Raw genomic sequence first — 13,388 nt, 5'->3', positions numbered from 1 at the left:
CTCGTGGCTCACAACATGGTCACCTCTCCTCAACAACCAAACTACAACTCATCTCTTCCGGTGAGCTTGTGATATGTTTACATTTCTGCAGGAGCGCCCATTGGGCAGAACTTCAAAACTTCCAGGGGTTTCCACCCCTTGGGGTCTACCACTTAATTTAGCCTCTGGGGAAAACAAAGTCCAAACCACTACACGTGGACATTACGTGTTAGCTTTTGTAGGACTATGTAAAGAATAATTTTGCCTTTATTTATGGAACTTAATAGTTTTGAAACATTAACTGTATATGATAATCTAATCTTAACTACTCAATATTAAACCCTGTATCCTCAATTATTTTAGTTTGTTTTGGTTTGGAGGGAAGTGACTTGGTCAGTTGCAGTGGATTATATCCTTCATGTCGGTAATTGATCCTCTTCAAACCATTTTATGCAGAAAAATATTAAGCAATTAAATGGGCTTTGTCAAACAACAATGTAAAAGGCATTTTTGCTTTTACTGAATAGGTTAAGGAAGCAATTAATTGTTTAAGATGTCTTGCCCCCAGCAATTCTTTGTTGCTTATCCTATAATTGTGTCTCTTCTTATTCTGGACAGTTTAAATTTGTTTTGTTGTGACCTTTTGTATACTGCTTCTTTGTTGATTGGAATTACATGCATACAGAAAAAAAATAGAATACTTCTTTCCTGTTCTACCATCGTGGGAAGTTCAGAGGGGGAATGTATCCTTCATATTCCTTGATTTAAAAAAAAGAAGGAAAGCTTTAATGTGTTTTTCTTTTTGAAAATATGGTTAGAATCAGACTTTTGGTAGTTGGAAATGGTACACTCTGTCTGTTGAGTCACTAGAAGTGCAATACAAAGACTTGTATTTCAGAACTCTGTTGTAGCCATGTGTTCATATAAGCACTGCTGTGAACCAACTTAGTAGAATATTTCCTTTTCCAGAGTGCCTTAATGCCTGCTCAGTTATTCTTCAAGACAGAAGATGGAGGCAAATATCCAGTAATTTTTAAGCATGGTGATGATTTACGTCAAGATCAACTTATTCTTCAGATTATTTCACTCATGGATAAGGTGAGAATTATTAATCGCCATCCTTGTCTTTCAGTTTTCATGATTTTCCTTGTCAAAAGCAAGACTGTTAAACACTGTTAATGCAGCTTGTATTGCTAATACATTACAGAGTTCTCAGATCTTAGATGGCTTTTTTTCTTTTCGTTATAGTCATGCAATTATCCTGTGTAGATTATATTTTTTTGTTTTTTTGTTAAATTGCCATACAGGCTTTCACTCATTATCAGTTTGAGTGAGAAACAGTGGAGATCAATGTCCAGTACATATGCTTTCAGAATGGAATCTGCCTTTCTGTTTAATTCATCTTTGCTTCTTTGTGTTGTGTTTTTTTGGTTGTTTGTTTGTTTTTTTCCCCAGCTCTTAAGGAAGGAGAATCTGGACTTGAAGCTGACACCCTATAAAGTGCTGGCAACTAGTACGAAACATGGTATGAATACTGTTATTTCCTAAAAATACAGTATGGAAAGGAAACTTATCCCTATGTTCATAGACAGTGTGTAACAAAATCTTGTTGCAATGCAAGTCATGAAAATAAACAACCTAAGTGACCACATTATTCCATAGGTCAGTCAGATACCTTCAATAAAAGAAGCCTGGTCTGGATTTTGGAGTAGGTGACAATCAGTAGTGTGTCAGTCTTTACTGGTAGCTTGTTGTCTGATCTCGAACAAATAACACTCATATTTAGGGATGTTTGCATGAAATTGAGGAGAAAAGCAAAACAGAATCAAACTTGGCTCTGCTTTTAGATACATTCTTGATAAATATTTAGAAAGCCATTAAGATTCTTTCTCTTCTCACAAAAACTTGGAACAACAGACCTTTTGCAAGCTAATTTGATGTTAGTAACAAGTTGTTTTAAAACTATTGAAGGCAGAAAATTGGAACATGGGACAAAAATGTGGTTTTTTTTTCTGATGAGAAGCAGTGTGTATTAATGTTGTCTGTTCATAAACATGCATTATAGAGTAGCTTGACAGTTCTGTGTGTTGGAAACCTTCTGGTTGTTTTCTGTCACAGGCTTCATGCAGTTTATTCAGTCAGTACCAGTTGCAGAAGTTCTTGCTACTGAGGAAACAATACAGGTATGTGATGAGGGAATTTTAAGTTGTCTTCTGATCAAACAGTGTAGCTTGCAGGTGTAGATCTGTACAAAATTCCTTCAGTCTATCACCTAATTTTTTTATCTGTGGTTAGAATACAAATTATGGCTTGAAACATTAAGAGTATTTACAGCAGATGTTTTGCTTTAAAAATATATACTTAAATGACTGCTTGAGTATCTTGTGTTCTGAAAGTAATATGATTTAAATAATTAAAGTGTAATTTAGTTGTGAAATTGAAATTCTAGCTTTGCTGTAATGATGAATGGGAGATACCTGACACTTTTTTCTGAACTTTTTTGTTTCACAACGTTTGTCATTCATTCATTAGCTTTGACGTGACACCTTGTCAAAGTATGCTATAACAGTTCTTTTGATGTAACAACTAGTTTGTTCATATTACTGAAGACTGTTTCCTTGACACAGTGGATGTTTAGATACTATAACTTGGCTTTGTTAGCAAACTTTCTGTAATTCTCATGGAATTGAGTAGGGACACACAGCAATAGTGGCACACAAAACTCATGCTAGGTCGAAGCACACCACACAAAGCCAAGCTAGGTAGCAGAGATCAGCTGGTTGAGATAAATATAGATAGATAAAAACATACTGAATTGCCGTATGAGGTAAAGAGCTACTAAGTTTTTTAATGAAAATAGAACATATTTGTGTGGATTCAACTTGTCACAGTACCTGTTTTCAGTTTTTTGTAGTTGATAATGAAGTTTGCATTTGTTTATAACTCAGTAACAGTGGGCCAAAGCACACTAGCTCCTGGCTCCTAAAAACTACATATATTAAAAATATGGAGATTAAAATTTTCTTACCATTGGTCATTATCATTTGCTTAACAGATAAGCATATCAAATGCTTATCACTTATAAAAAATGCTTGTCATTTATCAATGGGCAGCATAAGTTTATTATCAAGTTGCATAAGTTTATGTAGCTTTCCATTCTGTAAAGGTTATGATAAGCTACAGCTGCACAGTCAATAATCATACAATCAAGTGTTTTCTTGGGAATCCTTTGTAATCTTAAAAGTGTACTATTCATAATTTAGTCCATTATGTGTTTTTATAAAATAATATCTTTAGAAATCTCAGATCTTTGTTTGCAAAGCCCAGCCATGTTCTTTAGAAATGCTTGTGAAACTGTCATTTTGCAATTACTTATTACATCAAATTCCGATAGGAAATAGGTGTTTTTGTTGCTGTGGAGACATAAGAAGCAATTGTTCCTGTAAAGAATTATTAATCCAAATAGACAAAACACAAAAAGAATGAGATCTTAGTTTGCTGCACTGATCAATGGCAAAATACATTACAGAGCCCAGATTTCCTGTGCTGAGGCATGACAGAATAGCATTGTAGGTCAGGGAAATAAAAACTACTGAATTAGGTGTTGTAAAAGTTTGTTTTACTCCTCCTGTAAATGTTCATTTTGGATTTCACAGCTGTTCTAATAAAGATCAGCATTGTATATAAACATTAACTTCTGAAAAGATTCAAAGCAAGTAATCCAATACTGGCTGTTAATGCAGATCTGCAGGAAAGAAAAGGTGTTTTGATATTTGAGTGTTACTTACCTTCTATCAGCAGTCTTAGAATGACAGTTCATGTTTTAGAATTTCATTGAAATAGTTGTCTTAATTTTTTCATTATGATTTTAGTCACCTGTACGCATCCAGGTGACCACTATGCTCCTCTTAAGTGCTCATCCTCAATGCTTGCTTAGATTTTTCTTAATGGAACAAACTTGTTCTTAGACTTGGATTTAGTTTAATGATCTTTTCTCTTAGTCACGAAAAAAACAGTTTTCTTCTGGCTGGTGGTTAGGACTGTTTTGGCCCTGTCCACATTTCACAGGAAATGTCAAGTTTTTATTATAATAAATTGAGATATTATAATAACCTGGGTTTATTTTCTTTTTAAACTCAGTAGCAGCACCTGGTTTTCTTGAGGAATAGGGAGACATATAATGATGATAAACCTTGTAGGAGACTGCTTCCCAAATGAAGTTACAAAGCAGGACCCTTAATCCTGGTTTAGTTTTTGTTGACCTGACCTAAACAATTTGCTTGGAAAGTGTTGTCACTCATTGATTAGTAACTTTTAGATGCATTGGTAATTTTATGAAACATTTAATAAATAAAAGTGCTTTTCAATTTGTGTGTTGAGTGTACGAATGTGATGATTGAGACAGAAAATAAGTAAAGATCTTATTAAATAAGATCTTACTAGGTATTTTGGGAGTGGTTGTTAGTTTAACAGATTTTAATAATGACCATTTGTGGTCTTGGTTCAGATATTTTTTTTCTGAAGATCCAATTTCATATCATGTGGAATAACTAAATATCTTCATGACATTCTCTCCAGAACTTCTTCAGAAAACATGCACCTAGTGACACTGGCCCTCATGGGATAAGTGCAGAGGTGATGGACACATATGTTAAGAGCTGTGGTAAGTTACAGTCTTACAGCTGATAACTTCATACCTGAAGTCTAAAGGATGAAGGGGATGAGGTGTTTGAGACATTTCAGTTTAGATGACTGCAAACAGGACACTGTGCATGTACTTGCTGTCAGAATTCCTGGGAAAAGGATCATTTTGAGCCTGGCATGTCATACACAAGTCCTCTCTTTGTTCTTATAGGTGAAGATAAGTTAAGTACTCTTTGCTTTCGAGCAATAATCTTACCTTTGCCCCCTCTGCATTGTGAGTTGGGGAGATCTAAAACATTTTATATAATAATTCTTTTGTATTGAAATTTTAATTTGTTTTGAAAACATTAGGGTCTTCAAACTGTTTTGGTTAATGGGTGAAAGTAATGGTTAAATGGTTAAGTAATGCTCTTTATCACTGCCAGACTTACTGCTGGACTTGTGAATGCTTCTGACGTGAACATTCAGATTCATATCAGTGTCTAATGCTGCCCTTACAATATCTTCAGTTTGAAATATCTACAGTCATTTTGCTCAAAATATTTCAACTTCCTTTGAAATATCTTAATCCCAATATTGAACCAATTTAGTCTTTTTAGTGTTAAAGTTGTAATTGTGTATTAAGAAGTTAAAATCTGGGCAGTACTGAATAAATTTCAAGTGTTTCATTCAAATTTTCTTCATGGTGCTGATAATTTTGCTTATTCTTCACCAGCACCACTGCTACCTGAGTCTCTGTGGTATATTTACTACTAGTGAACAAGACCTAAGATAATGTCATATACTTTCTTTAATTGTGTGGAACTTGTTGCTCTCCAGGAAGGGTACTTACATTGATGTTTACAATTTACTTGTTACAGCTGGTTATTGTGTGATTACTTATATCCTTGGAGTTGGAGATAGACATCTGGATAATCTACTGCTAACAAAAACAGGTAATTCTTTTTAGCAGTATAATTTTGTAGCAGCAGTTGTTTAATTTGTAATGTGTTGGCACTTTTTTGTTCCATTTTCCTTGTGAGTATAACCCACTGAATGTTGTAGATTAGAATATATTTTAAAATGTAAGTTATATTGTCTCTTTTAAGGTAACATTTGATCCAGTGATTAAGAAGAAGACTTCTTAACTAGAGGAAATGAAGGATTTGAAAGCTAAACTATTCCAACTATTAGAATCAGTGCTTTGGGAGGGAGGGAAATGCAAGTGTTTTTGTTGAAAATGAGTTCATATGTATCTGCATAAACGTCACGAAGTTTTTGCAAATAACATTTCTTATAGGAGACTTTTTTTTTTCCCAATTTTTGTGCTGGGCTTATTTTTACTTGCTTGCTTACTTTTGAACTACTACTTCCCTAGGAGTTCTGATGCCTTGAATACCTTCATTACATAGTGATGGAGAGTTAAGAGTTGTGGTTGAATGTTTGTTATAAAGTGAAATGCTTATTGAATGAGAAACATATAAATAAAAAATGTTATTTGGAAAAAGAAGGAGGAGGCTTGTTAGTTTTACAGATAAGGCTGAAGCTTGTATTGCTTTGAACAGGCATACTCTTAAAGAGTAGAAAATTAACACTGGGCCTTGATTAGGGTAAAAGGTCTTTCTCTAAGCTCACAGGGGAACAACTAAAGGAAGTGTATTTTTCCTTATCTGCTTGAAAATGTACAAACAGTAGTTTAAAAATGTGTCTTGGGAGGTCTCTGTCATTTGTCAATGGTGATGAGTATATATCTTTTCGTAGCACGCTCTTCTTCCTGAAGTAGCAATAGTTTAGTGTTTTGATTTTGGGATAAAATGCATCTTGCCTGTCTCTGTTAAAGAGTAACAGCACAGTGACTTAGTGGAAGAGTTTAGGGAGTGCAGCAGAGGGCAGTGCACATCCACCATACACCCTGAGCCTGACTGCATGTGCTCTGCCACATGCTGAGAGGTTTTGTGAGAAATCCTTGTGTTCCAAATACAACAAAGACTTGCTGCAAAGGCTTGTGTCTTGCTACAGAGAATCCCTTAGCCTTAAGTTGGAAAAAACTAATTTCATTCTTCTCTTGAAGGATCCATGCTCTAAGTACCTTCTTCAAAATTGTATGACCCTATATGCATCCTTTCTTGATGATATTTATTTAATTAATTGAAGGCTTCCAGTACGGTAAAGGATGCTGGGTACCAACTGTGGGTTCACAGACATCTCTTGCATTTATATGGCAATAAATACCATTAACATTTTTTGGCTCTACCTTTTAGTTCCGTGAATGTAGCCACATCTCTGTTTGACTCCTTCAGATAGAATTGGTGCACCACCTTCTAACATACAAATGTCTATGTTCTAATAGATGCAGTATAATTTAAATATTAAGCAGTAGTTACTGACATTCATAAAAAACAAGTTGTTTCCTACTCAGTCTTAGGAATGTATTTTTTATGTGACCGTGTCAGTTATCTTGATGAAGTAATTTCTGCGGTCTTTCATGACTCTTATGCCTATAGTTCTGGAAACAGAACTATAGTTAGTAGTGTTGAGCAGGACATCTAAATTTTCAGGTTTTTAAGTGCTCTGTATCATTTTACTTCAAGGACAACTGTAGCAGTTTTTGTGGAAAGAGATACGGGAAACTTTCAGGCAAAACATCCTTATGTGTCAGTAATGTTAAAAATTGCAAGAGTACTTGCATCAGTTTCATAAATGGGTCTTAGCTAGTGACCTGAAGGTCGTATTATATAGTCAGTATTGCATAACAGGAATATTTATTTTCTCTGAAAACTTTGAATTTTCTACTTCTTCTGGAGATTAAATATATTATTAATTGCTCTGTATTATAATTTCTTGTTTCCAGATCTTTAGCAGCAAATATTACTGTGCTTTGTAAACAGTAAGACACTTTCGCAGCTGAATGCCCAGTTTTAAGCAGTATCAGTGCCTCCTTTTAGGGTTACAGACTGGTTTATATATCAAAGCCAGCACCTGAATCAACAGCTAATGTTCCCTTTGTTGCCTTGGAAAGACAAGCTGGGTGGTTGTGAAGCGGGATTGTGATACATGAGGTGTATGTTCAGTTAACTTTAATGGAAGATCCACTAGGCCAGTATGTTGCAATTCATGCCTTCCCCCAAAAACACTTTGTTCTGCATTTGTTCCACTCTCTGATTTTGATTGTAGAGTTGGGATCTAGGTACTGATAAAATACCCAGATATGGATGTCTTCATGTTTCCTAAACCTTTTAGAAGAGTAAGACATCAGTACAGTCATCAGTAGTGTTTCAGCTTTCACAAAGAAGTGTAGTCTCCCTTCCCATTAGAGTTGTCTTAGTAATTTCAACTTACTTTATAGACATAAAAAGATTTCCCGAAGGTCCAGGCTGTGTGTAGATATTTCAGGATATCCTAGACTTTCAAATGGCTTTCTTGAGTGGCCGGGCATGTGGTGTGTCTGACGAGCTAACCCACCCTGGTGACTGGCCAGCTTCATCTTTCAATAATCCCTTTGTGTGGATTCAAGTCCCCAGTGTGCGTTCCCAAAGTGTACTTTGACCTGAGCCATACACCTGAAATTGTTCTGTAGCAGGAGGGCAAATTGCTATGTGGATAAAATCAGGTTATAAATATCTTCAGAGCAGGTCAAAGACTGAGCAGTCAGAACTTGAAAACCACATTTGGTCATTTGGTTTTAGCATCATGTTACATGTGCTATCATGTGTTGATAGGTGAAAGGGCTGTACTGTCTTCTAATTTAATCCTTAGAGGTAGAGCTGTGGTCCGTCTCCAGTGTGAAGTGCCCCAACTGACATCAGATTTATTCCTCAGTCTTGGTTAGAAAGGGTTGCCAGCAGGGACCTAAACAGATCCACATGTGAGATGACACCATGTGTTTTGTATTTCCAGATGGTCAAAACCATCTATCCTAAAGCAGGTTTGAAGATTACAAAAATGGAAGAACTATGGGATTCAAACCTTCCCTCTATATCAGTGTTTAGATAAGCACATTGTTAAATCTGTTTATTAATGGTGCAAACTACTATAGTATGTAAAATGTAGTAGAATTTTTAAACGTGTTTTCAAATGTTGCTGGTCTTGATAGGGGAAAATCCTTATTTAAAAAAAAAAACAAACTAACATATACTTTTATCCTTTAGATTCTCCCTGCAACTCCATTTTCTGTGATGCTTATTGCAAAAAGACCATAACTCTTAGCTGTTGATCTGCTAAAACTTTTTCTCTTACAGATATCTTGAACAGTATTTCTCATTTACCAATATACATCAAACATATTTTTTTCTGTGATATGGAATTTTTTCTTAATTTATCGAGCGTATTTTGAGAATGGACATCCCAGTTGTTCTAACTAGGACAACAGCTTGAGGGGAGAAGTTGGAAGTTACAATCCTAAGGACAAGCTGAGCTCCTATTGATCATATGGATGACGGTGATAAGCTTTACCCCCAGCTGTTGCTGCATAATGACTTTAAAACCTGTATCCTGAATAAGTCATTAAAAACTCATGTTACTTTCACTTTTGTATAGTCTTGGAAAAGTTGTAACATGCTGCTGATGAAAATGATGACAATAAATTAGGAATTCTGATTTTTGTCAGCATGGCAATGCTCTGTTAACAAAGGCAAGATTTTGACAGTAGTGTCAGAATTTGCTGGGAAAGCCAGAAAACCACCCCATCCATCTAACCATTTTCATCAGAGGAGTTTTTATGCTGTCGTTTCAAGTTTAAAAATAGGAATTCAGTTAAAATAGTCACTAAATTGTACTTTTTTGTTATGAGCCATGTTAAAATAATGGTGGGGCTTAGGGGTTACAGGAAAAGTACTGAAGTACTGAGCTTGGGGTTTGTTGTGTTTTGGTTGGTTGTTTTTTCCCTCCAGCAATGAGAACAGAGCAGTTTGAGATAATTTGTAAGACTTTTTTACTCTTAAAAGACAATTGTCATCAAACTTATTATATTTCTGTAATTGCATCTCATTTGCTTTGTCTTCTGCCTTTCATTTAAGGTTTTCAGAGTCCTGTACTGGTTTCAGTAGTTTTTTGTAACTGTCCTCTAGTGAAATGGAAAAATTACTGCTATATGAGAACTTTTTCCTCTACTAAATCTAGGTATTAGCAGTAAAAGTGATGGACAAATCAGCCTCTCCAGCTGCAGTCAGCTGTTATTGGCTATTGCAAGCACCAGGTATCAATTTTTAGTCTCTAAAGGTCCATGCTTCACTTAATCAAAGATAACTCTCAAGGCTGAAAGGAACTCAGATGGACTTTGAAATCCCTGATGCCCTGACTGCTAGTTGGGCAAACTTTCCATGTTTCATGCCATTTCCTTGAGGTCTCCAAGGGCCTGTCCTCTTTATTCCAGTATGTTAGAAATCCAGGTATTCAGTAGAAAAATGTAGTCAAACGCAAGAAATAAATAAATAATTTTTTTAAAAGGCAAGCTTAAAAATACTCACCAGTATCAGCTTTTAGGTTTTAAATGAAATAATTTCGTGTGCATGCCGCATTATTACTTTTTTCTGCAAGCTTTTTTTCCTCTTCCAGTCAGTAACTGCCTTCTCTTGCTTTTCCTACAGTAAAATACTTTAAATGGGGAGTTCAGAGTGGGCTTGAAAAATATAAAATATATTTAACGTATTTAAATGGAAGATTTGGACATACATTACTAGGGCACTGGTTTTAAGGTAAGAGACTCTGCAGGAAGTCTTTCCTGCAGAGATTTTTCCTGCTTCCTGAAAGAAGTCTTTTAGACTTTGAGGAGTGAGCCACTTTGAACATCAGAAGTGTCTCTCCAGAGCTCTGTATCTTGGACTCCTTGTGGGTGCCTACAGTCTTCCTCTGAGCCTTGAGACAGAGCAGGAATTTCATGCATGCCTGTCTGTGGTCTTGAGGTGTTTCCTGAATTGTTTTCTCAGATGCCTAAAATCCCCCACTTTTATGAGGAACTCATATTTTTAAAGAAGTGTCTGAAGATTTCAGAGTCTATATATTAGAAATCCAAGGCCTTCTATACCTAGCCCTACAAGAATTTAAGGAGCTCAGAGGATGAAATCTGTTTCACCTACTGTCTTAAATAACTCCTGGTTTTAGTTTAAATCATGACCGAAATGAAAGTAAAATCTCCCCCATATGATTTAGCAGTCATTTGGGAACAGTAATGAACCAAAGCTAAAGGTCCAGTTTTGTCTGTAATTTATAGACATGTCTAATAATTAAGAGCCCTTTAAATTAAGATGTAATAAATCTGAAGAAGTTGGATCATGGTAAAACATGATGGTCTAAGAGATAGAAGTGTATGTGTTATGACACTCACACTGTCTGTTGAAGGAAGGACATGTAATTGTTTTATAAAACGTGGAAGTTCAAGGCCTTTAGAGGAGGTGGTGTTACACAAAGGTCACGTGCAGTCTAATTTGGTGAGCAGTCAGGTGATAACTGTATATAAATACCATGATATGAGTATGAAGGATTACAGTGAGGTGGCTGGTACAGGTTGTACAGTACGTCCCTGGAGACATTCAGAAACTGCCTGGACGTGGTCCTGGTCAAGGCAGCTGGCTCTGGGTGGCCCTGCTCAACCAGGCGGTTGGACCAGGTGTCCTCTAGAGGTCCCTTCCACCCTCACCCACTCTGTGATTCTGTGAAATGAAGGTTGCATGGAATCATCTTCTAAATTCTGTTGAGAAGGTGTGCATGTGCTTCTTGCCAACCATGTTACATAACTAAGAAGCTGTCAAATACAGACTGCCCAAAATTAGTGACTCTCCAGAACTAAAAATCTCTCTCAAAACCTGCCCAAACAAGATACTCATTCTGCTGTAGACTGTTTTTCAGCTATGGTTACTAGACAAGCATTGTCTTACCCGGGGTTGACAAATTTCAAATGAGTAATGTTTTGAGTAATGTAAAAACAAACAAACAAACAAACCCAAATATCTTTGGGTTGACCAAAAAAACAATTCCTAAGTTGTTCCTGGCAGGTTTTGCCCCCATCCTTAAGACACATGTCGGGACTGATGGCTATGTTACAACACAATGAGCTTTTCACAGTGAAAAGTGAATTCTTACAGAATAAAAAATCTTATTAAATATATTTTCTGTCTTCTTAAAAAATGAACTCTTGGTACAGTAATTTTTAGAGCAAAGTGGGGGTTTTTGTGTTTTTGTTTTGATTTGGGTTTTTTGTTTGTTTGTTTTTCTTATTTGTCTTGAAGTTCATATAATAAACAAAAGTTTGCTTTATACAGACTGCCTAGATTGCTGTTTTTATCCTGCTCTGTCTGCTACTATTTAGTATTTGCTGATACTAAACCTTGTCAAACAGATACCAGAAAATTTCTCCAACCCTGTTCTAGTAATAGGGCTTATGCTGAGTGATAATATCACATTCATTAATGTTTTGAAAGTGGAACAAACATTCATTGTTATACTCTGATACAAATTTCTCTTGAAATGATCACTTGAGATACTTGCAACCTTTTATCTTAATACTAGAAGATTTCAAAGCATCAATTTCATTATCTTGATAAATTCATTATTTATTAACGTAAGTAAGAATATAAACATCACCTAATTGGCGGTATTAAATGTGCAGCCAATTTAACTTGTCCAAAGCAGGCTTGCTCTTCGCTTCTCCAGTTATGATTAAGTCCTTGAGGGGAATATGGGTCAAGTTTCTCTGTGGAAATCTCTAGGACTGAAGTGCTCTCTCAGGCTGCTCCCCCTGTGCTGGTGTAGGAGCTTCAGGCAGACCCCAGGGAGAACCCTCTGTCCATGTTCTGTGGCATGGTGGGCTGGTTTAGTTATCTTGGAGGAGCTGCATTAAAATTAGTCAAGTCTGTGTTTAGTACACGGGTTTGAAAAGTATTAAATATATTTAATGCATTTAAATGGAAGCTTTGTACATACATTTTGAGTCAGCCAGAAAATCTGCTGGATTTTTAAGTTCAGCTAGTAAAACTATAATGTTAATGCAGAGATGACCTCATCTCATACTTTGTAAGTGTCTACTGCTCAACTACTGGAATGTTTTTGAATGTTTTAGGTGCATCTTTGTTACCAATATAAATTATTCATTATCATCTTTTATTCCCTATCTCCAGAGCAAACTAGAAAAAAAAATTACTGCCACAGGAGTCACTATTTTATTCAAAATTTTATCTCTTGACTCTTCAAGGTGACAGGTTTGAATAAGTGAACAGAAAACAGGTCCCCAAAACTTTTTAATTAAACATTTTTTGTAACTTAGTGGTGGGAGGGGTTGTGTATGTTCAAACTTCAAAAAGTTGGTGTACAAAAATGATATCTAAAAGTAGCTCCTATACCACCACAGAAAAAACGTATTGAAGGAAAGAAGGCTTTTTTATAACACAATGAGTTATGCAAAATGTAGTGGTTATGCCACTTATGAATCAGCAAATACTTTGCCTGCCTTTTAAGGTTCCATGTGATCTCCCATAGAAAATTGACTGTGGTGGAATTTGATTCTTGGGTTGAAAAAGTGTTTATGACAGATATCAAACAGCCTTCTCTATTGATATTACATTATTATTCAGTGAAATAGTCAGAAACTGGCGAAATAAACACTTGAAGAAAAGTACCAAGATCAGTGTTTACAGAGCCATAGTGCTGTCTACTCTCTTATATGGTTCCGAATCATGGGTCATCTACCGCCACCACCTGCGTCTCCTAGAACGCTTCCATCAACGCTGCCTCTGTTCAATCCTAAACATCCACTGGTCAGATTTTGTGACCAATACATCTGTTCTAGAACAAGC

At 35.9% G+C, this 13,388-nt stretch overlaps 1 protein-coding gene across 1 annotated transcript in view; it reads left to right on the top strand.

Annotated features, from left to right (window-relative positions):
• Window positions 1-13,388, top strand: part of PIK3C3 (phosphatidylinositol 3-kinase catalytic subunit type 3) — an 81,006-nt gene that overhangs the window by 42,374 nt on the left and 25,244 nt on the right. Inside the window, exons 17-21 of the mRNA XM_018078807.2 lie at window positions 949-1,077; window positions 1,435-1,504; window positions 2,098-2,162; window positions 4,558-4,642; window positions 5,484-5,558. Of these exons, the coding sequence (XP_017934296.2) occupies window positions 949-1,077; window positions 1,435-1,504; window positions 2,098-2,162; window positions 4,558-4,642; window positions 5,484-5,558 (424 nt within the window). The remainder of the gene's footprint in view (window positions 1-948; window positions 1,078-1,434; window positions 1,505-2,097; window positions 2,163-4,557; window positions 4,643-5,483; window positions 5,559-13,388) is intronic.

This window comes from Manacus vitellinus, unplaced genomic scaffold (genome assembly GCF_001715985.3).
Source record: "Manacus vitellinus isolate BGI_N305 unplaced genomic scaffold, ASM171598v3 scaffold_42_pilon, whole genome shotgun sequence".
NCBI lineage: Eukaryota > Metazoa > Chordata > Aves > Passeriformes > Pipridae > Manacus > Manacus vitellinus.
The sequence above is the reverse complement of the archived record's forward strand: the minus strand, read 5'-3'. Positions and strand labels throughout refer to the sequence as shown.